The sequence below is a fragment of the Eschrichtius robustus genome, chromosome X (genome assembly GCF_028021215.1).
Source record: "Eschrichtius robustus isolate mEscRob2 chromosome X, mEscRob2.pri, whole genome shotgun sequence".
NCBI classification, from domain to species: domain Eukaryota; kingdom Metazoa; phylum Chordata; class Mammalia; order Artiodactyla; family Eschrichtiidae; genus Eschrichtius; species Eschrichtius robustus.
Window position 1 is genome coordinate 100,211,350 of NC_090845.1, and position 20,609 is coordinate 100,231,958.

General features: G+C 45.2%; 1 protein-coding gene across 3 annotated transcripts in view; it reads right to left on the bottom strand.

The window, feature by feature from the left end:
* Positions 1–20,609, bottom strand: part of AMOT (angiomotin) — a 60,188-nt gene that overhangs the window by 25,033 nt on the left and 14,546 nt on the right. Inside the window, exons 3-8 of one of the 3 annotated variants that reach the window (XM_068533805.1) lie at positions 19,971–20,119; positions 17,163–18,096; positions 10,601–11,102; positions 5,641–5,785; positions 4,714–4,806; positions 2,040–2,185 (exon numbers count right to left, since the gene is read on the bottom strand). In XM_068533805.1, the coding sequence (XP_068389906.1) occupies positions 2,040–2,185; positions 4,714–4,806; positions 5,641–5,785; positions 10,601–11,102; positions 17,163–18,034 (1,758 nt within the window). In that variant the 5' untranslated portion in view covers positions 18,035–18,096; positions 19,971–20,119. Of the gene's footprint in view, positions 1–2,039; positions 2,186–4,713; positions 4,807–5,640; positions 5,786–10,600; positions 11,103–11,254; positions 11,272–14,220; positions 14,290–17,162; positions 18,097–19,970; positions 20,120–20,609 lie in introns of those variants that run through there. The other 2 variants (XM_068533806.1, XM_068533807.1) reach the window with 2 other exon arrangements.

Below are 20,609 nucleotides of genomic sequence, written 5' to 3' on the forward strand. Positions count from 1 at the left end.
CTGGATGGGCACCCTTCCAGGAGGGGCAGTGGGGCTGTATATATACCCCAATCTCAAAGCAGTCCAGACAAGCTTCTCATAGTCTGTTGAAAAACAGGGGTCCAATGGGTAAAGCAATTTCTTTTCAAATTAAAAGATGCAGAGGTTACTAAATCTGAACAGGCGCCCACATTTTCTTTTTGGGAGTGGAACCAAAGGATGATTCAGACGGGGAGACAGGCAGCAGGGTCTAGGGAATGAAGAGTCATGAGATTCCAGTTTTATTCCTGGCTCTGCCCAAGACTTGCCATGTGACCACCAGCAAACTACTTCTCAGCGGGTCTCTCAGTTTTCCCTTCTCTAAAAGAATACAGTCTTATCCCCGGTCCTGTAATTTACTCTGTCATTTCCTTGCAAAAAGGGAAAAGAAGGGAATATAAGAGGTATGGCGAAGGGCTGGCTAAAGGGTGTGCTAAGCTCTTAAGACCTGGACACCAAGCATGTACAAGTATCCCTCACTTTCAATAAAGCAACTTGGCAGTATTTCTGATCTAGACAACTGATGAAGCAGAACATCAGCGTGACTTTATACAACCTGAAGTTTAACAATTAAGCAATTCAGGTTAAAGGACATCATAGGTTAGATGGCATCACCTACTAGAAAAGCATGAGCCCACAATATAGCTCCAACAACTGTGTTAACACCCACAAAAGAAATCAAAGGATATCTGTAAGTCAGGAGATCTTTAAGAACTAGACATTCTTACTAAGGGAGAGGAAGCAGGCAATGAATGAAAGTAGGAAAGATACCTCACCTGCAATAGCCAGAATGCTCAAGGTTTGGTCACTAAACGCTTTTTTTAATCTCAAGTTTATAAAGATTTCAGCATCTTATAATGGAGGCTATTTTTTTTTTTCTTTTAAAACAATTCCAATTTTAGAATAGACAAGTCAGTGAGATGTGAAATTTTCTTTACCAAGTTACATTTCAGCATCATTTTTTTGCTGGAATATACCCATTCCCTGAAGTGCAAAACATCTAAGACCTAGTAGTACTCCAATACAATGACAACTGACAGGCCAGCAGCAAAGTTCCCTCTATTTCATATAAACACAGCTTAGTGTTGCAATTGAGTAACGTCTACATTGAGAGTAATCAGATACATATTAATCAGATGCTTAGTAGTCTGGGGGCCCTTGCATTTGTCAAGGAAAGGCTCCATCCTTGCACACAAATAACTGAGAACTTCACCCTACCACATACCTACATTCCAGAACCTAGCCAGTAAGAGCCAGGGCAGAGCTCTTGGCCTACCATAAACCGTAAATGGTCCTTGGATCCCATCCTGTCCCAGGCACCCCAAGATTGCTTCTATTCAAAACTCAATCTGCAAAATAAATCCAACAACAAGAGGCATAGCCCTCAAGATTCATTTTTTTGCCTGAGAGGACCAACTTCCCACTGAGCATGGGGAGACAAGGACCATTCTGATTTCAACATCCTTGGGGTACCTTAAAATATCCGGAATCATTTTCTAGCCCTTCCAAAATAAAGCTTTAAAGCCCTGTAAGAGCAGGACTATATATACATACATACATACATATATATATATATGTGTGTGTGTGTGTGTGTGTATGTGTGTGTGTGTGTATATACATATACACACGTGTACATATACATATGTAAGTGTATATATATATATATATATATATATATATATAAAATCTGTCATAGGCTTAATTTAAGGCAGGGCTAGGTACACAGTCAGAACTTAGGGAAGGCGGGTGGTTAGCTTATTATATGAATGAGCAAATGAAAATTTATCCTTGACCTTGGTGACTTTCTATTCTGGAGCAAAAGGAAGGCACTTGAAGAGAAGAAAAAAGAAATCAAAGTCTACTCACATCAGCACAGTTACAACTAGAAGTAGCAGATGGCACCTTCCTGTTGGGGGATGGTGCAGCTGACAGTTCGCCAAAGTGGGGGGGCCCGCAGTGCCCTTGGTTCCCCAGCTCTTCTACCCTCAGGCTCATACGCTACCCGAGGAAACTACACATACCTCTTCCTCCAGCTTTACCACCTTGGCCTGGGCGTTGCTCAGGGCCTGGTCTCGGATTTCGATGTGTCGCCTTTGGTCCTCGTTGGTAGAACGGGCAGTGGCCAGCTCCGCTTCCAGTTTCTCCTTCTCCCGCTGGCTCTCCTTATCTATCAGGACATGAAATATCAATACTGCCATTCCGGAGCTAGCTCAAAACCTTACCTGAGCAAAACTGACAATCATACCCATTACTAGACGTTCTAAGTGTTCTCACACACAGCCGCAAGAACCAGGACACCAAGATCTGGACACTTATCACTGGCTCTACCACTAACTTGCTGTATAAATTCCGAAGTCACTTAACAATGGTGGTTGTGCAGAAGCAGTGAGAAAGTAGATGTAAAAAGTGTTGTGGAAAGTATTATACAAAGAAGGATATACACACATACACATACACACACACACACATATGTCAGAAGAACAGGTAGGCTTGTCTCCTCAATTTTATTTCTTCAAACAGTCTTGTCTTGGCCAATGAGCAGTCGAGCCTCCACAAATTTTCCCCATTGTTTCCTCATGACAGTATATTACATCAATATAAAAATGGTATTTCATAAAATGCATAAAACCGCAAATCCCACCCTTTACTCACTAACATGATTTTCTAACTGAGGTCAATCCACGATCACATTGTAGCTACATGTAGTTATGCCTCATGCCTTTCTAGGTCCCTCCCCTTTTAACTAGGACAGACCTCATACCAGAAACTCAAATGAGCGGTTTTGATTCTCATTGGGAGGTAGAGTGCCCTTCCTCTCAAGACATTGATACATAAGTTTGTAGGAAAGGCTTTAATAGGACAGCCTCACCTTCCTTCCCACTCTGACTTTACATATCTATTCAGATGTACCTTGGGAAGAAATAAACATCTGTTGAATACTTACTGCATACCGAGTATTGTACTAACTTAATCCTCAGAACAGCCATACACGGCAGGTGTTGTATTATTCTCTTCTCCATCGTGCATATGAGAAAACAGAGCCTCTGAGGGCTTGAGTAACTTGCACCAGGTCCCACAATTGGAGAGTAAGTAGTGGAGCCCACACTTAAGGCCAGGTTGTTCTAAGCTTTTTGTACTGTACCACACCGCCTTCTCCTAGGATTGCGTTGGTCTGGCCTCTCTAGGGGGCCTTTTCAAGAGGGCTTTCTTGGCTCCTGACATACTTCCAACCATGTGGCGCCCTGTTGACGCCCAAAGGCAAAAGAAATTAAAGTCATGTCCTCTCCCCTGCCTACTAGGTAGAGCTCACTTTTCCCTTCTAGAACCATTTGACAGTCTTTCACCCTGCTGTGAATACAATTTGACCTACTAAATTACCACATTTTATAAACCAGCAGCAGAACTCCTAGGACACCTGAAATGCCATCTCCGTGCAGGGAGAAGTGTGAAGTAGCAGATCCAGGGCCAAGAATCCATACATTTTCTGTTTAGTTTTATACTGGGAGGCTGCCACGCTCTCCACCAGTGAAGTAGCTTCCAAGGTAACTGTGACACTGGCAACTTCACAACAATTTACACTAAGCGCTGATGACACCGGAAAAACTACATTCCTTTCTCTAAGACATACTGACAAAGGAACAGGAGGCTCAGGGAAATGAGGAAGAAAAAAAAAAAAAAAAAAAAGCCCTAGTTCTAAAGCCAAAGCACAAGAGAGCAACCCAGGAAGGGAGGGAGATATTGTTAAGTGAAGATCAAACAACTTGTAGAAGCTGACTGGAAGCCGCATGGAATGACCTGAAAGGGTCATGTGGAGGCCCAGCAAAGATGGGGCCTGACAAGTCCCCATCAAGCGCTCCTCCAGCTGGGAACCGCACTGGTGGAGGCCAGGGGTAGGGGACACCAACTATGGGCATCTGCAGGAGTCAGGGTAGATCATCTGTTTCCCCCGAGATTCACTCTCCCTATGGACTCAATCCACTGTGTAGTTTTTATTGCTGGTTTTACTGTGGCAATTGGAAAGAATGAGGCATTGTCTAGCTGGGTGGAGTCCATTAGGGACCCAATAAAGAAGAGGATTAATTCATTGTCAGGGTCCTAAGAGTATTTCCAGACAAAGGAAACACTATTTAGGAGGAAGACATAGCTCTGCCCTCCCCCACACCCTCCAACTCCACACCAGAGTCACTAGTTGAGGCCTTAGCAGTGGTCTCCCTCCAGCTACCCTTGCAAACCCTCAACATGGAATGATATGATATAATGCAGGGTGTTTAAGGGAGCCCCAGGTACAAGTTGGGTATTCTAAGCACTAATCATCCATCCTGCATGTTAATCCCATCTCTTCCAGAGCCAACACATGGAGCCTTCAATGATAAATCCCTTCAATATTAAGGGACCCCAAGTTTATCAAGGTCCTTTTCAGCTAGCATGACAAAAAGCAGGCATTCCAAGTGGCTTCTCTGTTTCAATACAGAAGGAGTTATGTTGATGTGACTAGATGTTGCAGCAAGCAGCCTTCTTGGCCGGAAGGAAAAGAACACAATCTCCCAACTTCATGCTTGAACAGGAAAAAGAATCCTTAGATGACATTCACTCTGCCCTGGCTGTTCTAGAAGGCTAAATAGAACTGTGTAACCTTTTCATACACCTCACTCCCACCCACATATTAATACCCGCTGCTGAAGCTTTCAGACTTACTTTTTGCAAAGAGCTGAGAGATGGTTTTTCTGGTATCTTCTGACCCCTCATATTCCTTCTCTGCAAGCTGCTTGTTGGCCGTCTCTAGACGCTCTGTGGAATTTGGAGACAATCAACAGGGCCCTAAGGACAAACTTCCAAGCACATGCTATTTGCCCTCTAAACAGTGATCTTGGGCAAAACAAGCATGTCTCTTCTTGTTACACAAGAAGGGGTGACACAGATATAGGTTTGCAAATGTGGATCCCAAAACAATACTAGACCATGACGGGGAAGGAGGAGGTGAGTACTTTAATACTTTCACTCCTCACTGAGAAAACCTTAGTGCAGATTTCTAAATTCCAACCAAGGAATCCATCCCTGAATATGTGATAGCTTTCATTCACCAGGAAAAAAAAAAAAAGCATCAAAGTTATTACAAAATCTTTAAACCTGGAAAGGAAGAGAGGTAACACAGACTATGGGGACAGGCCAAGTGGGTCCAGGAGACCCGGGAGGGATACTGTCTGATTCACACATAAGTTCATCCCACTTTGATTAAGAAAGCTTAGGACCACACACTATTGTAGTCACAAAAACCTAGCCTGGTCTATGCTCTGCAATTTGCTGACTATCCTAGTGGGCTGGACAAGACCTAGAAGCCTCGCCATGTGCTCCTTAGCTTAGCCCTTCCCTTCCCCATCCTTTTTTTTTAAATTGCAGTATAGTTGATTTACAATGTTGTGTTAATTTCTGCTGCACAGCAAAGTGATTCAGTTATACATATTTATATATATACATTCTTTTTTTATATTCTTTTCCATTATGGTTTATCACAGGATATTGAATATACTTCTCTATGCTATACAGTAGGACCTTGTTGTTTACAGTAGGACCTTATTGGTCCCTTCACCATCTTGACTGATGCTTCAGAAGTGATTCCCTCACCTCTCAGATCCCTGTTGAAGTCATGCATCCTCCGAATCTCGCCCTCAAGCTTGTTTCTCATGGCTTTCTCCAGGGCCTCTCTTTTGGAGGATGACTTCACAAGGTTCTCATATGCCTCTGACACACGCTGGATTTCTGTCTCCACCTGACCAACAACAAAAATGAAAGATAGTGATGATGATAGGAAGTTGATGGGGAAGACGATCTGAAAACATATATGTAAATCCTTAATGAGAACTTCTCCCAGGGCTTTACAGATGGCCAGGAGGCAAGCATAACACAGTCAGATGAGAAAAGTTTCCTGGAAGAATTTCTAAGTTCAACTTTGAGCTCAGTAATTAACTCACCGGGTCACGAGATTTCCTCAGGTTAAAAACAAATACATGTTTCTGCCTTCAGAGAAGGTGGTGGGAGAGGATAAATTTCATAAGTATAGTTATAAATGATTTTCCTCTCCAAATAAGAATTTCTTAATTTTGAAAATATTAATAATAATGTATATAGTTATTGCAGAGCGTTTGAAGGGCTTTCATATGTTTATTTCAGTCCAGGATGATATTGGCCTACACAAGGGTACCTCTCCCCATTTTAGCAGAGAGAAGACTTCAATGGCCTTTTCTAGAGCAAGTCAGTGGCAGAGGTGAACCCTAAAAACCCTAAGCCTCAGCCTCATGTAGTTAGTTCAGTTCAATTTAACAAACATTTACCAGGGGCCAAGCATTACAAAAACTCTTTAAAGCACTGTAGGGTGTGTAAATATGAATGAGGACATTATAACTGCCCTCAAGAAGCTTTCAGTCTAATCAAGTAAAAGAATACAGGGGAAGATACATTATTAAGAAAAGTAGGAGTAAAGTTATAAAGTGTAGGGGAGGAAGAGGTTATTCCTGCTTGGGGGTGAAGTGAGAGGAGAAGAATTTCAGGGAGGAGGTGGCATTTAGAGTCGGATCCTGAAAGCTGGGTCAGATTTCAATGAGCAGAGGTGAGGGGAAGGGTATTCTATTCTGAGTGAGCGAATGCATTGCCAGAACGACCAGTAGTCTCGTTTGGCTGGACACTGTGGGGTACACAGGGGGAAGCTGGTGAGATCTGGCTGCAAAGACAGATTGGAGTCAGATCATAAAAGGGCTTTAATGCCAGGCATTTGGACTTTATCCCGTAGTCAGTGGGAAACCAGAACAGATTTTTTAACAGAAACTCACGATCAGAGTTGTTAACAGAAACTCATGATCAGAGTTGTGTTTTACGACACCCCAGCAAATCTTGTAAAAGAGAAACACACACACACACACACACACACACACACACACACACAAAACCTCAAAGAGAAAGGGTCCTGCCCTGAATCAGCCCAAATCAGGAAGAAAATAAGAAATTAGACTCCAGAGTCTTTCTGGAACCAGTAGAGTTTCATTGCACATATCACAACCACAGAGATATTTGCATATGATTTGTATAAGACAAGTAAACCTCATGGCCTATTAAGCAATTTTCAAATAAAATTTGACTCCTGCAACCATTCTGCATTCCTTCTCAGCTTTCCACTATCCTCCTTAACAAAGCTCAGGGTACTTCATGGGGAGAAATATCAGGCCCCCCCCCGTGGGAGACTCGGAGAAAGGTGGGGTTACCAAACAACTTAGATTCCACCTGTCCCAGCTCCAAAATGATGCCTGAGGCAGGACTGCCTGCAAACAAATGAGGATTACAACACAGAAGAGAGCAGACTTGAGAGTGTTTTTCTCCTTGCAGATGGCACCAAGATAGCAGCACAGAAGGTGAAAACTGGTGAATGGCATTTAGAGACAAGATCTGCAAGGCCTGAGCCTGATAAAGCTTTTGCATGAAATTCAAGTGCTCAGTAGAGAAAATACACATTTCCATTTGAAAGAGCAGGCTTGGTATTGGTCTGCTCTGGGCAGCCTTTAGGGTACAAGGCTTTCCAGTGCCCCACAGAATGCCACACCTGGAAGGCAGTCCCCATTTTTTGTTTGTTTGTTTATGGTTTTTTATTGAAGTATATTTGATGTACAATATTACATGTTACAGGTGTACAATATAGTGATTCCCAATTTTTAAAGGTTATACTCCATTTATAGTTACTATAAAATATTGGCTATATTCCCTGTGGTGTACAATATATCCTTGTAGCTCTATTTATTTATTTATTTATTTATTTATTTAATTTATTTTTGGCTGCACTGGGTCTTCGTTGCTATGAGTGGCTTTCTCTAGTTGTGGCGAGCAGGGGCTACTCTTCTTTGCGGTGCGTGGGCTTCTCACTGCGGTGGCTTCTCTTGTTGCAGAGCATGGGCTCTAGGCACGTGAGCTTCAGCAGTTATGGCTTGCGGGCCCTAGAGTGCAGGCTCAGTAGTTGTGGTGCATGGGCTTAGTTGCTCCGCGGCATGTGGGATCTTCCCGGACCAGGGCTCGAACCCGTGTCCCCTGCGGTAGCAGGCAGATTCTTAACCACTGCACCACCAGGGAAGCCCTGTAGCTTATTTTATACACAATAGTTTGTACCTCCTAATCCCCTACCTCTATCTCTCTGCTCCCCCTTCCCCTCTCCCCACTCTTAACCCTAGTTTGTTCTCTATATCTTTGAGTCTGCTTCTTTTTTGTTATATTCACTCATTTGTTTCGCTTTTAGATTCCACATATAAGTGATAATGTACAGTATTTGTCTTTCTCTGTCTGACTGATTTCACTAAGCATAAAGCCCTCCAAGTCCATCCATGTTGCTGCAAATGGTAAAGTTTCATTCTTTTTTATGGCTGAGTAGTATTCCAGTGTGTGTGTGTGTGTGTGTGTGTGTGTGTGTGTGTGTGTGTGTATACATACCACATCTTCTTTATCCATTCATCTGTTCATGGACAGTTAGGTGGCCTCCATATCTTGGCCATTGTAAACAATCTTGCTATGAACATTGGGATGCATGTATCTTTTTGAATTCATGTTTTTGTTTCTTTCGGATATGTACCGAGGAGTGGAGTTGCTGGGTCATATGGTAGTTCTAGTTTTAGTTTTTTGAGAAACCTCCATGCTGTTTTCCACGGTAGCTACACCAATTTACATTCCCACTAATAGTGCACAAGGGTCCCCTTTTCTCCTCATCCTCGTGGAAGGCTGTCCCTTTACTCAAGCTGTTCAGAGGACTCTTTCAAGATGTTGTACCGATCCTTTCCCTACCCTCTTTGTAGAGACTGTTCCCTCCAAAAGGGCAAGTTGTACATCTGTCAACAGGACCTTCCAGGAAAAGAAGTCACAGAAGGGCATATCCATTGGTTTGGTCTGTGGGCAGGGGAGAGGGAGGATGGTGGTGGGTTTCCAGACTTATTCAGTCTACTTATTCCCCTCATGAGCCTCGGACCTTCTTCTTCTTTCTAGTACTAGCTGATATCTACCTTATTCTCCCCACTTTCCTTGTCCTCTTCTCCCCCACCTGTGCCTCTAATGCACTGCAGCACTGGGTCGGCCTTCACGTCTCCCAGCACTCAAGCTGTCCCGATTACACCTGGTTGAGGCATCTTTCCCCATACTGGGGAACAAAACAACAACCCAAATCCTATTCTGCTCCACTTCCCTGCCACCCACCCTCCCCCTCAAAAAAAAATTCACCATCCTCTGGCAAAGAGAGCCTGCAGAAGATCTGGGTCCATCCTTTGTTTACTGCATCAAAGATGGGGCCAGGGCCACCATGAATAGAGAGTTTAGGGAGTGGTGTCAACTGTTAAACCTAATCAGCCAAAGGGCCAGTCTGCTTCTAGTGTGTGAGTATGATTAATTTATTGTACCAATGTGATGGGGGTCAGGTATGAGAGGAGGGAGAAAATTTTAAATTGTGGGCAAAGCTGGGAAGAAACATTTCTTATCCAACAACCCCCATCCAGAATTGGGAACATTGGGTAGGTGGTAAGCATTTTTTGCTACATAAAAATACTTAGCTGATAGTAAGCCCCCCTCTTCATTAGGACCCAGATCTGGTGTTTACATATTGTCAGCTTCATTCAGGCCCCTGACATTTCCACTCCTGGGTGTCTCCTAAGGACAGAGTTGCTGAACAATACCAGGCAACATTCCTTCCCTCCTCCACCTTCACCCTCACCTCCCTGAACAGTCTGCATTGTAGGGAGATCAAACCACAGGAGCTCCACAATGACAAAAGCTGTAAAGAGGCTGCCAGAGGCATAACCCCATTCACCAACAGCCACTGGAAGCCAAGAGCTAAGGTTCCTAGCTTAGGGCACTCAAGAGCTAAAGTCCCAGCTGCAGTAGACTCAGGAGGGGCCCAGGAAAGAATGTGAACTTGGGACATACACTCCTTTTGCTACTTCCTCAGCCTAGGGCTGTCACCTGTCACCCAGCTGTGGTGCTAAGCCCCTCCTGCCCCACACACACACCAGAGAAAGAGAGCAGATGTTGAATTTGATCTGCAGGGAAGGACCAAAGCAAGAAGAGGGAAAAGGAAAGGGTGTTGAAAAAGGGTTACTGTGAGAACTGCCACTCGGAAAAGTACTCTAAGCCCTTTCCAGAACAAGGCAGGGCAGGATCTAACTTCAGTGGTGAGATTTTTCTGGGAACTATGGGTTTATATTGAACATTCAAAATCAGTATTTGGGAAAATATAATCAAAAGGAAAAGTCTTTATGCTGGCAGGTCCTTCACCTGCACAGACCTCTCCAGTGTTCTTGACCTTCTGAAGCAGTTTCTCTGCCTTTTGTAATTCTCAAACACTCAGTTAAGCTTTCTTGAGGGCTATGGTGTCTGTGAAATGTTACTTCTGCTAGAAAGACAGGCAGAAGGCTTGTCCAAAGTTTGCTCCATCTATAACCTTGAAATATAAGAATCCTGAAGACGCGCCCATAAGTCATGCAGAGACCCACAAGTGGAGACTTTTACATCGATATTAAACCAATAAGATTTCAAAAAGACTCAAATATCCCCATAGGGGGGGCCTCACCTTCTGCAGTCTCGCCACCTTCTCGTAGCATCCTTCCAACTCCTGCCGCAAGTTCCGGTTCTCATCTGAGAGAATCTCAACCATCTGCTGGGCTCTGGAAACAATGGCAAAAGGGTCGGCTGGCATTGGCTGATACGAAGCAGACGACTGCTGAGCCCGAGGCATAGCTGAATAGGCTTCTCCTGGCTGCTGCTGCTGCTGGTGATGGTGGTGATGGTGTGGCGGCGGCGGCGGCTGCGGCTGCTGCTGACTCAGGCCAGGCTGGGGGAGACGGTAATGATCTCCCTGGTGAGCCTGGTTAGTAAGGAAATGCTGCTGTGGCCTAGGCAGGTGAGCTGAGTGGTCTCCTTGGTTTGGGACCAAGGGGTGTTGGGCAGGAGACAATCTAGTGGACGGTGGAGACTGCAGCAAGGGTAAGGAACCCCCAGACGTGAGGGAAGAAGTAGGGCTGTGAGGCTGAGAGTTCCGGGCTGACAACGGCAATGAGATGTCCTGCGTTGGCCTGGAAAACACGGAGGGTGTGCTCAGGTTAAGCTCCCTCTAAAGGCACTGGGAAGAGGGGCACAAGAAAGGGAGGCGAGGAGGCTCCCAGGGCCCCCAGGCAGCTGAGAAATGAGGAGCAGGAAGGGTCAGACTACGGGGTCCTGTGAATACCTGACCGACAGAGGTGTGATCCCGTGCAGGATGGAACCAGATGATCTCAAAGGTTGCTTGGTGAAAATCTAAGTGATGCATCCTTGTACACTGGTTATTCAAGGGTAAGCATTTCAAATTCGTCTTCAACTAGGTAACTGTCACCTCAGGATTTTAAACTAACCCTTTGCTGGCATTCTATATGTGGCCCAGCACACAGAAAGAGTCACAGTTAGAAAGTTCGTTGCACTTGTGCAGAAGGAAACGGCAAACCGTCGTCAAAACAACCCTTCATCGTATTATCTGCAACTCTCTTGGATAATTCATATAGTCACAAAAAATTACTTGAGGATATATAGATACTTATTACATTAGGGACACCAAATAATTATTGTTGATTACAGTTAATAATTGAATGATGCCTTTTAGCAGCAATAATCCCAAGATTTGGAGGGGATTACAGGCAACACTACCATACTATTTTTGACTTAGCTGAATCACAAAATGTAAGGACTGGAAAGGCCTTAGAGAAATCCTTTAGTCCAACTCTGTCATTGGACAGAGGGAGAAACTGAGGTACAGAGAGGGGAAGTGGTCTGCCAAATATTACAGAGTGAGTTAGTGGCAGTTCCAGGGTAGAACCTAAGTCCCATTTTCTGGTTCTTTCCACTACTATAATGCATTGATTTCCACCGATGTTCAGATTCCCAGCCTGTTGCTTATAGAAAGTTCTAGAAAGAGAACTTTGGTACATGGTTTAGTGTGACTCTTCCATTTTTGTACCTAATACTGAACTATCAGCCATTAAGGGAAACAATCAGACTATGCAGATGGCTAAGAGCACAGGATTTGGATACCAACAGAGTTTGGAGACCTTTCCTACTGCTTACTAGCTGTGTAACCTTGCTCAAGTTACTTCATCTGCATGAACCTATTTTGTTCCCGAGGTCACAAATGAATTACAAAAATACTGGACTCTTCTCAGTTTTGATCGCCATAGGAATTACAAAGAGTCTCATATCTACCTCCCAATGAGAATGGTTGACCCTGTTAGTGATTTTACTTATGGGATATCCACTTAATCTTTACACTAAATTGCATAAAATTTGTGGTGAAACTGGGACGAATCACCAGGAGCAATTAACTTTTAACAGGCATTCCAGATGCTAAAGCACATCCCTCCCACACATGCTCCAGTTGTCATTACTGTTCATTTATCTCTCTCTACAAGAGATCCTCACTATGAGGGATTTTTACAGCTACAAAACCATTCCAAACACTTGCTCACAGATATCCAATAACCCAGATGTTCGCCAGAGCCCTCAAACCTGCTCAAGCCGAAGGTCGTCTCTCAGCCCCATCAATGCGTCTGGTGTACCCACATTCTTCCAATTTCACACATCTGTCACTATAAATAATTGTTGAATATTGAAGAGGGAAAAGTTTTTGTGGACAGAAGAATTTACATGGCTTTTATGATTACAACTGGAAAGTTGCTACCATACATAACCGTTATGTCGAGGAGCTCAAAGCACTCATTCAATCAAAAGCCTGGGAGCTGTTTATAGACTTATTTGGGGGAGAGTCTTCCTGCATTTTTCATGCTGTGGCTCTTCAGTTTCCTCAGAAGTAAAATGGACTATGTGCTCTCCTTCCACTTCTAGTAAGAGCTATTATAATTTATATATATCCCTAGAGTTAAAGCATGATGTCCTGGGATTTGTTGGGGCTTTTGTATATCTTGCGCAGAAAAGAGGGGCTTAAATTTCATGTTCTTCAATCCAGCTTTCAAATTTTAAGGGGTAAATGACCATATTAACCTTCATCCTCAGTGCCACGATTTGGAAACCCAAGGCCCGGGAGGTGTTCTCTTTTAAAGACTGAATGCCCAGTTGTGAACTGGGCCTCCTTCCCACAGCTCCCCTGGGTCCCATCAGCAACCCAGACCTCTCTCTCAAACAGACTGGCCACTGGCCTCCCTCCTGCCCTGGCCTCCCTCCTGAAAGGCCCCTCCATGCCCTGGACAGAACATGGCCTCCCACGGGCCTCGGGAAAGGAGAGACCACAAGGCCTCTGGGAGGAGGTCTCCAGAGTAGGATAAGCCCAGGATGGCAGTGGCCCCGGCCACGACTCTGGGCTCTGCCTAAAGATAAGTGGAGAAAAGGCAGCTGCCCCTTGGGTTCCCCAGGCTGGAAAAGGGAGCAGACTTCAGTGCACCGTGGTGTTGGGAAAACCAACGCAGTCCGCCCCTGGCAGGTTTGCAAACACGAAGCAAGGTTTGGGCAGTCGCAAAAGGAGAGAAAGCCCTCCAGCCAACGAACTCCATCTGGACTCCGGCATCCGCCCACCATGAAAAAGTAGGACAGTATTAACACTCCTGTGAATTCCCCCCTGAGAGAAGGGGGCTGAGGAATGACGGGAGTGGGAGCGAGCTGGGGGAATGTCAGAGGAAGCAAAACCACACTCAAGATTAAAAAATAATCAGAGTAATAGTAATAACAAAGGTGGCAGCTGGGTGAGCGGCACACTCCCCAGGTCCTTCCACTGCACAGCAGCAGGAATCTCTCCCCACTGACACATTAACCAGGAACAACAAGCCGCCTGTAGACAACACAATCACATGATCCCATGGACGCCCTGACCTGCCTCCCTGCCCCTTCCCTCCCTTCATCCTTCTCCTTCCTAAGACAACCTGGGCCCCAGGTGCTCTGCGGAAAAGGAGACCTGACATACACGCAGGACAGAGGCCAGTGACCAAAATCAGCATCTCCTCAAAGCTGGGGGAAATCTCTCCCAGAGACAGCTTGTGAGGACACAAAGGGAAAGCAAAAGCAGATCCATTGAGCTGACACAGCAACTTCCACCCTGCGACCTCTCTGACTGGAGCCCCTGCCCTTCCGAGACACACAGCCCCCCACACACACCCCCAACGCACACTATACACTCCTGGCCTACACGTGTGCAAGCCCGCACATGCACACTCTCACCAGAGCAGGTGCCAACAGCCTGGAACCCAATTTATTCTCCCCACAGAAACTGTGCCTTTCCCAGGCTCTGTGATGGTTACTCTCTGAATGCTGGAGAGGGCTGCAAATTCCTGATTGTTTCTCTTGCACAACCAGCTCCGCTCTGAACTACAGAGTTAGGTCACCCTTAGATTCCACTAAAAAAGGATTTCAAGAAACCTCAGATCTGGGCACGATTTCAACAATTGAAAGGAGGTGGCTGCTTTACAAACAGAAAGGATTTAATTTTTAAAAGCAGTTGATAAATGTATAAACCCCGGATGCAGAAAAGGCTCAGCGCTTAGAAAGACAAAGATTCAGAAAAGTTTTAATTCTTCAGATGGCTTGGCCTTGTTTCCCATCTGGAGTTCTGGGCATTCAGGATATTTATTTTTTAAGTGGGGAGGAGGGCATAGGGAAGATGAAGTAATAAAAAAGTCTGTTTATAACGTTTTGTTCATTTTAACAGCAAATCTCTAGCATTTCACCGCACCTCTAAAGGCCAACAAAGGTTTTTTGAACAACAATTTGTTCAAAGAGCTTACTCTGAATCTTGATCTGTAATTTGTGGATTAAGAACTAAGGATTTTGTCTTCTAATCGTTTGGTGCTAGCGGCAGTTACTTGGAAAGGTACTCACAAACTGTCCAGCTAGTTGGTTAAAGGAAATAAAGGAGGAAAAATGTGCCACCACCTAAAAGTGGTATAATTACGGAAAGCAATTCAAGGGCCTCCCCTTGCCAGTAATTTGTCAATAGGTGCCACACCCTCACCCCAGGCTCTGCAAAAATTTTATTGCCAGAGTTTGTCTGCTGCAGACCCAAAGCTCACAAAGAGCATCTTCTGGTTAGGATTGTCTTAGGCTTGATTATTCTTTGAGCATATCAAGCACCCTATTCCTCTCCCATAGAGGAAAAAAAAAAACTGTTCCAGCAAACCTGTGTATTAAAATACCGCTCAAGAGAGGGTAATCAGCGTGGAAGCTACCGCTTTGGGGAATAGAGCGAGAGAGCCACAGATAACATAGGAGGGAGGAGAAAATACAAATACCTTCCGGTTAAATATATGCAGCTAAGTTTCTCTGGTGGTTTAATCAGTATGGGGAGGAAAAAAAAAATCTCTCTTTGGGCTGCTCCTTAATATTTATTTAGGCAGATCAAAGGGCTTTTCTATCTAGCTTCAAACACTGTGGGAGTCATTTCAGATCACAAACAATGCTGGTGAATGAGTTCTGAAAATAGCTTTCCTGGGAAGGCGGGCCATGTGTTGAGCGGGGCTTGGATTCTGCTCCACACCCCAGCCAACACTCTCCCCTCCCACAAGGCAATACACTTACAGCCCACTCACATACAGGAGGGAGGCCCACACACTCTTCCATGCTGATGAGAAGAGCAAAATAAAACCCCCCAGCTTCACTGCCATGTTGCTGGTTTGGATGGGTTTCCATTAAGCTAAGCAGTCCAATGGACCAACCCCTCCCTGGGTCTTCCGTCTCGCTGGGCAGATGGGAATTGGGTTCTTGCTCATTTAAACCGGAAGGGCCCTGTCCATTACCCCATTTCCTGTTTCAAGCCACTTATCAGACGTTAGGCTCCTGCCCTTTGAAAGCTGCACAGAGGAGGTTGAAAAAGGTTAGGAAATCAGCCTGGGTTAAGGCATTAAGAAAATCCTACACTGGCAAAGTTAGGGGTGGAGCCCAAAGTGAATTGCCTCTGGCTAAAAAACAGGACCTAGAGGTGAAAAAAATGAAATACCAGGAAATGCCAGGTGCATTCTCTTACCTTCACCCTACTCCACCCCCTGACTGCCTTCTTTCTTGAGTCACCCACTATACTTCAAGCCAGGAGACTCTTTCCCAAATGAGTAAGAGGGGACAGGAGGCAAAAAGTTAGGCATCAAAGAGATCACAGGCCTCGTCTAGGGGCTGCCTATAGAAAAAAGCCACCCATAACTACCCATGGTAACAAGGCAGGAATACCACACATAACTGCCATCATTTTTGCCCAAGGTTGAAACCTTCCCTCTGTCCCATATGCTTAAATACTCCTGACTGGAGACATGGCCCCAACAGGAACAATAGGAACAATGAACAGAATCATAGAATCATAAGGTCTGGTTGATACAGCAATGAGTCAATGGGTCCCTGAATAATTCAGAAGTGCATTTAGGAATTAATGAATATACAAAACAGTCCTCCTGAACTAATGGCAAGTTGTACAGAAGCCATGGGAATATTTTACCTTCCGCATTTTAGCATCTATATGATATGAGGTGAATTTAACTTAGATGTTTGAAAACGTCACCGGCAGCTAACAAACTCTCTACAGAAGGCAGATGAAGCAGTCCAGACTTCATGAACTGCAAGGAAGTACAAGGCAAGCCACATTCTGAACCTGCACATATATAGTTCTCCCAACAATAATATCTGGACGTTTGTTTAGTGTCTGAGAAAATCATACAAATTCTGCAGAAAGATTTGTTTGCAAAACTTAGTGAAGAGAGCTTTGTGGAGGAGAATAAATGAAAGTGATAGGATATTCCAGACTCAAGCGCAAGACAATTTACTTCCCCTCAAAGAAGGGCTTAATAACTCACAAGAAGAGGAACACTGACTCTTCCTTCAATATCTGAGGAGACCGGACAGCGAAAAGCTGCTGAAATCAAGACTTGTGCTCCTGTTCAGCCACTAGGCAGTTGGGGCCATGCTCAACCTATAAAGTCAAGGGTATGTTAATACAGGGCTAGTGACGGCTGAAGAGGCTAGACATTCAGGTTGGCAGGAAATTTGCTAAGCCAGGGGCCAGCCATGCACTGCAGAGTTTGTTATACCAAACACCTGCCCATTCCTTCCCTTAAGATTCCCAACACACAGCAGAAGCTGGTTGGGGATGAGGTCAGGGAATGACAGAAAGGGAACTCTCTTACCTGGCTGCTCCATACTCAGGGGGATGCTGATACCTCATCAGTTGCCCCTCTGTTCTCCCTGGCTGGTTCAGACGATGCTCACTATAGACGTGCCCTGGCTCTTGGGGCTTGCACACTACAGATTGGGGTGGCATGCCCTTGAAGGGATACTCTGGTGGGGGGCCTCGGTGTTCCATGCCCTTCAGGCTATGCTGGCTGGGAGGTGGCCCTTGGGCCTTGTAGAATTCACTGGAACTTGTGGGATTCTTGTAGAGGTCATTGGGTTGTGGTGGGGAGAGGGGAGCGCTGGTAACAGGCGGATGGGCCTTAACTCCACTGGTGGCCAGTGACATCTGCATTAGTCGTTCACTCAGGGAGCGAACATGTCCTTGCTTAAGGTCTCTGAGTCCTTCATCCTGATGCATCTTTCCAGGATTGAGCCGCTGAACTGACGGGCGTCCCTCAGTCCTCATCTTCTGGTTGGTCACTCCAGTGACATAGAAGGCAGCTCCGACACTGGCATGCTGTTGGCCCCGAAAGTACTGGGACTGGACCTTGGCCTCCTCATAGGTCGGGAGTTCTTCATTATTCTGCATTCGAGGGGAAAGCTGCTTCTCCATGATGATGTTTTCTGACTGGATTTCCTGCCCCTGGGGTTCTTGTCGAGCAGCATGAGCCACAAGCTGTTGGTGGTGGTCTTGGGGACTCAACACATCATTCTGAGGGCCTGGGTTCCCACTGCCACTGGGGAAAGGAGGGCCGTTCCCTGTGGCTTGCTGGTGTATGGCAAGCAGGTTGCGATTCTCATTAGGATTGCCATAGCGGAGCTGCTCTTGTAGCAGACGCTGCAATACTGTGGTTCCTCCACTTGGCTGTTCTTCAGAATTTCTCATCTCTATTGCTGGCGGTGCCTTGTGAAGAGAGAGAGAAATTGGGCACCTGGGCTGCCCTTGACCTGGGAAGGGGAAACAGGAAGCTTAACATCCAGGTGATGGATAAATCAGTCCTCTAAAGGGGAAGAAAATGAGTATTTGGGGGTGAGGATTCCACTGCAGAGACAAAGTAGAGAACTGAATCTAGAATTAATCGGTTAATCGCTGGCGGCTTCTGGCTCTAACGTGGACATGACGAGGAACTTGGAGGCATAAGAGCCCTCTGTTTCCTCTTTTACTTTTAGCCTGGGTTAAGTATTCAATCTTGACTTAACTCTTAAAAGCACTGGGGAAACGTGAAGCAGCCAAGTAGGGTGATCAGAGAGGGCAATTTTCCTAGGTCCTTACAAAGTTCATCTCTCTGTATTCTACTGAAATGAAAAATCCAACTCTTATGGTTGTGGCAGCGGGGGAAGGACCGTGAGGGAAATTACCCCATAGGCAGGATCTGTAAAGCTGTTCAGCATGTGGAGGGAGCTACAAAATGCCAAATAATAACTCAAATAAATAAAAAGTGAAGAGAGCTTGGCTTGCACCAGATAGAAATGATCTCTGCTTGATGCAAATCTTTTTCTCTGATCTCATAAAACTCTGAAACATATTTTTTTTAAATCCTTTTGGTATTGTCCATTTTGGATACTCCTTGGCTTAGTAAGAGAAGGGCTTGGGATAATTGTTATTGACAAAGTTTCTCTTTCAGCCATCCAGAAATAGTCATTGAGAATTTGTTGTTGTTGTTGGGTAGGAGGAGCTTAAAGGGGAAGCCCTCTTTATTTGAAGTGTGCCACTGACAGCATTTAGAAATTGAAAAACTAAAAGGTCATCCTTCTGGAAAGGGTATGATTGCCATATCCCTTCCCCCACCCCAATTCTTCTTAGGGAAATAATATGGGCTGAGTGAAATGGATATCAGTAGTAAAGACAACTTAAGACTCGAATTCTAATCATGCTATGGGTTGACAGGTTAACCTAAGCAATTGATTCCTCTCTTCTTGTCTTCCGTTTTCCCACCTGAAAAATGGTAGTAGGCGACCTCTCTCTTCTCTCTCTCTCTGCACAGCATAGTCTACGCAAATTCATTAGAGGCTCATAAAATCTTTGGACAGAATCTGTCTGTCATGTTAAGTCCTGCAATTCAATACTAATATTCAATAGTGAAACTTTCACTTCAAGGATCTTAAGTAGTGTTGGAGAATGGACATGATGTCACACAAAAAGTCACAATTAGGTCAACCTAACCAGCCTCGGGTTCCTAGATGAGAACTTTGGAGTCCTGGCTCCCAGGCCCTGACTTCTATGATTTGAAATAGTCTCCAGTCTCTCTGGAAACATGACCCCCTTTCCTTTAGTCTTGCAGGGATTGACCCAGAAGATGCGTGTGGTAGATGGAAAAAGGTCATCCCCCCTCCTTTTGCACTTCTTGCATGATTACTGCTACCTGGTTTCTAATTGTTCTATTGAGCAGTTTCACCCCACAGTTAACCTCCCAAAGGCCCCTTTTAAATCCCATTCATCATATCTTGGGGGGAAGTACGCACCAAGGGGCTGAGCAACCTGCCCTTAAGTCCACTTTCCCTCTCTCGCAGTGACCCTCTCGGACTCCTGTACTTAAACTGTCAGATTGCAATTTTCTATTAGGCTGACAGGTATAACATATAAATTTCTGCTGGTGCCTGAAACTGGAAAGATGACTAGAAAACTACTTCTCTTCTCTCCAAAAAATAGAAATGGGAGCATGCATGGTTCAAACAAAATCACTTAGAAAGCCTTCCTGAAAGGCAGGGAAATGCAGACTCTGGAGAGCGCGCCACCCCCTCCCACCCCACACCCGCCCCGCCCTGCACACACCCGGGCTTGCACGCACACACCGGCACCCACTCACACCGATGGTCCATACCTATTTCTGCTTTCTTTTAGGCTTAAAGCCTTGCTCAGGATAGGGAATTCTTGCTTATGAGCAGCTCCAGAAACCGCAACGGCAGATTCCCTCTCCCCTAACACTCAGGTTCAGGGTAAGCGCCGCCAAGAGTCCAACCACTGGTCACTCTGAAATGGTCAGGAGGGGGAGGGAGGGAGAAATAAAAACGTCGTTTCTATTTTGCCACCAATGGCCAACAGTTAACCAAACCAGTCCTTCCAAGGGGATGACTTTACCTCCCGTGTGCTTGCCTTTTACGTGAGTGGCAGAGTCCATTTCCACAAGGACAAAAAGAAACCTCACTCTCCAGCGGCTGTGTTCAGGGGGTCGTCCAGTCTCCAGGGGATGGAAATGTTCAGGATTGCTCTGCTCTAGCCTCACAGCCCCCAGGAGCAGCTGCTTCCATTCTGACTTGGAATGGTAGGTGACGACAAAAGCTATAACCACTGTCACCTTTGGGGTGCAACATTTAAACTGCTATCAGTAGCAGGAAAGGTGAGTGAGGCTCACTGGCCCACATCCCAGAAGGGAAGGCAGTCATCAAAAGGTAGAATTTAGACAAAAAAAGAACACTCAGTGAAGCTCCTGATTTAACTGCTACAGCCTCAGAGGGGCAGA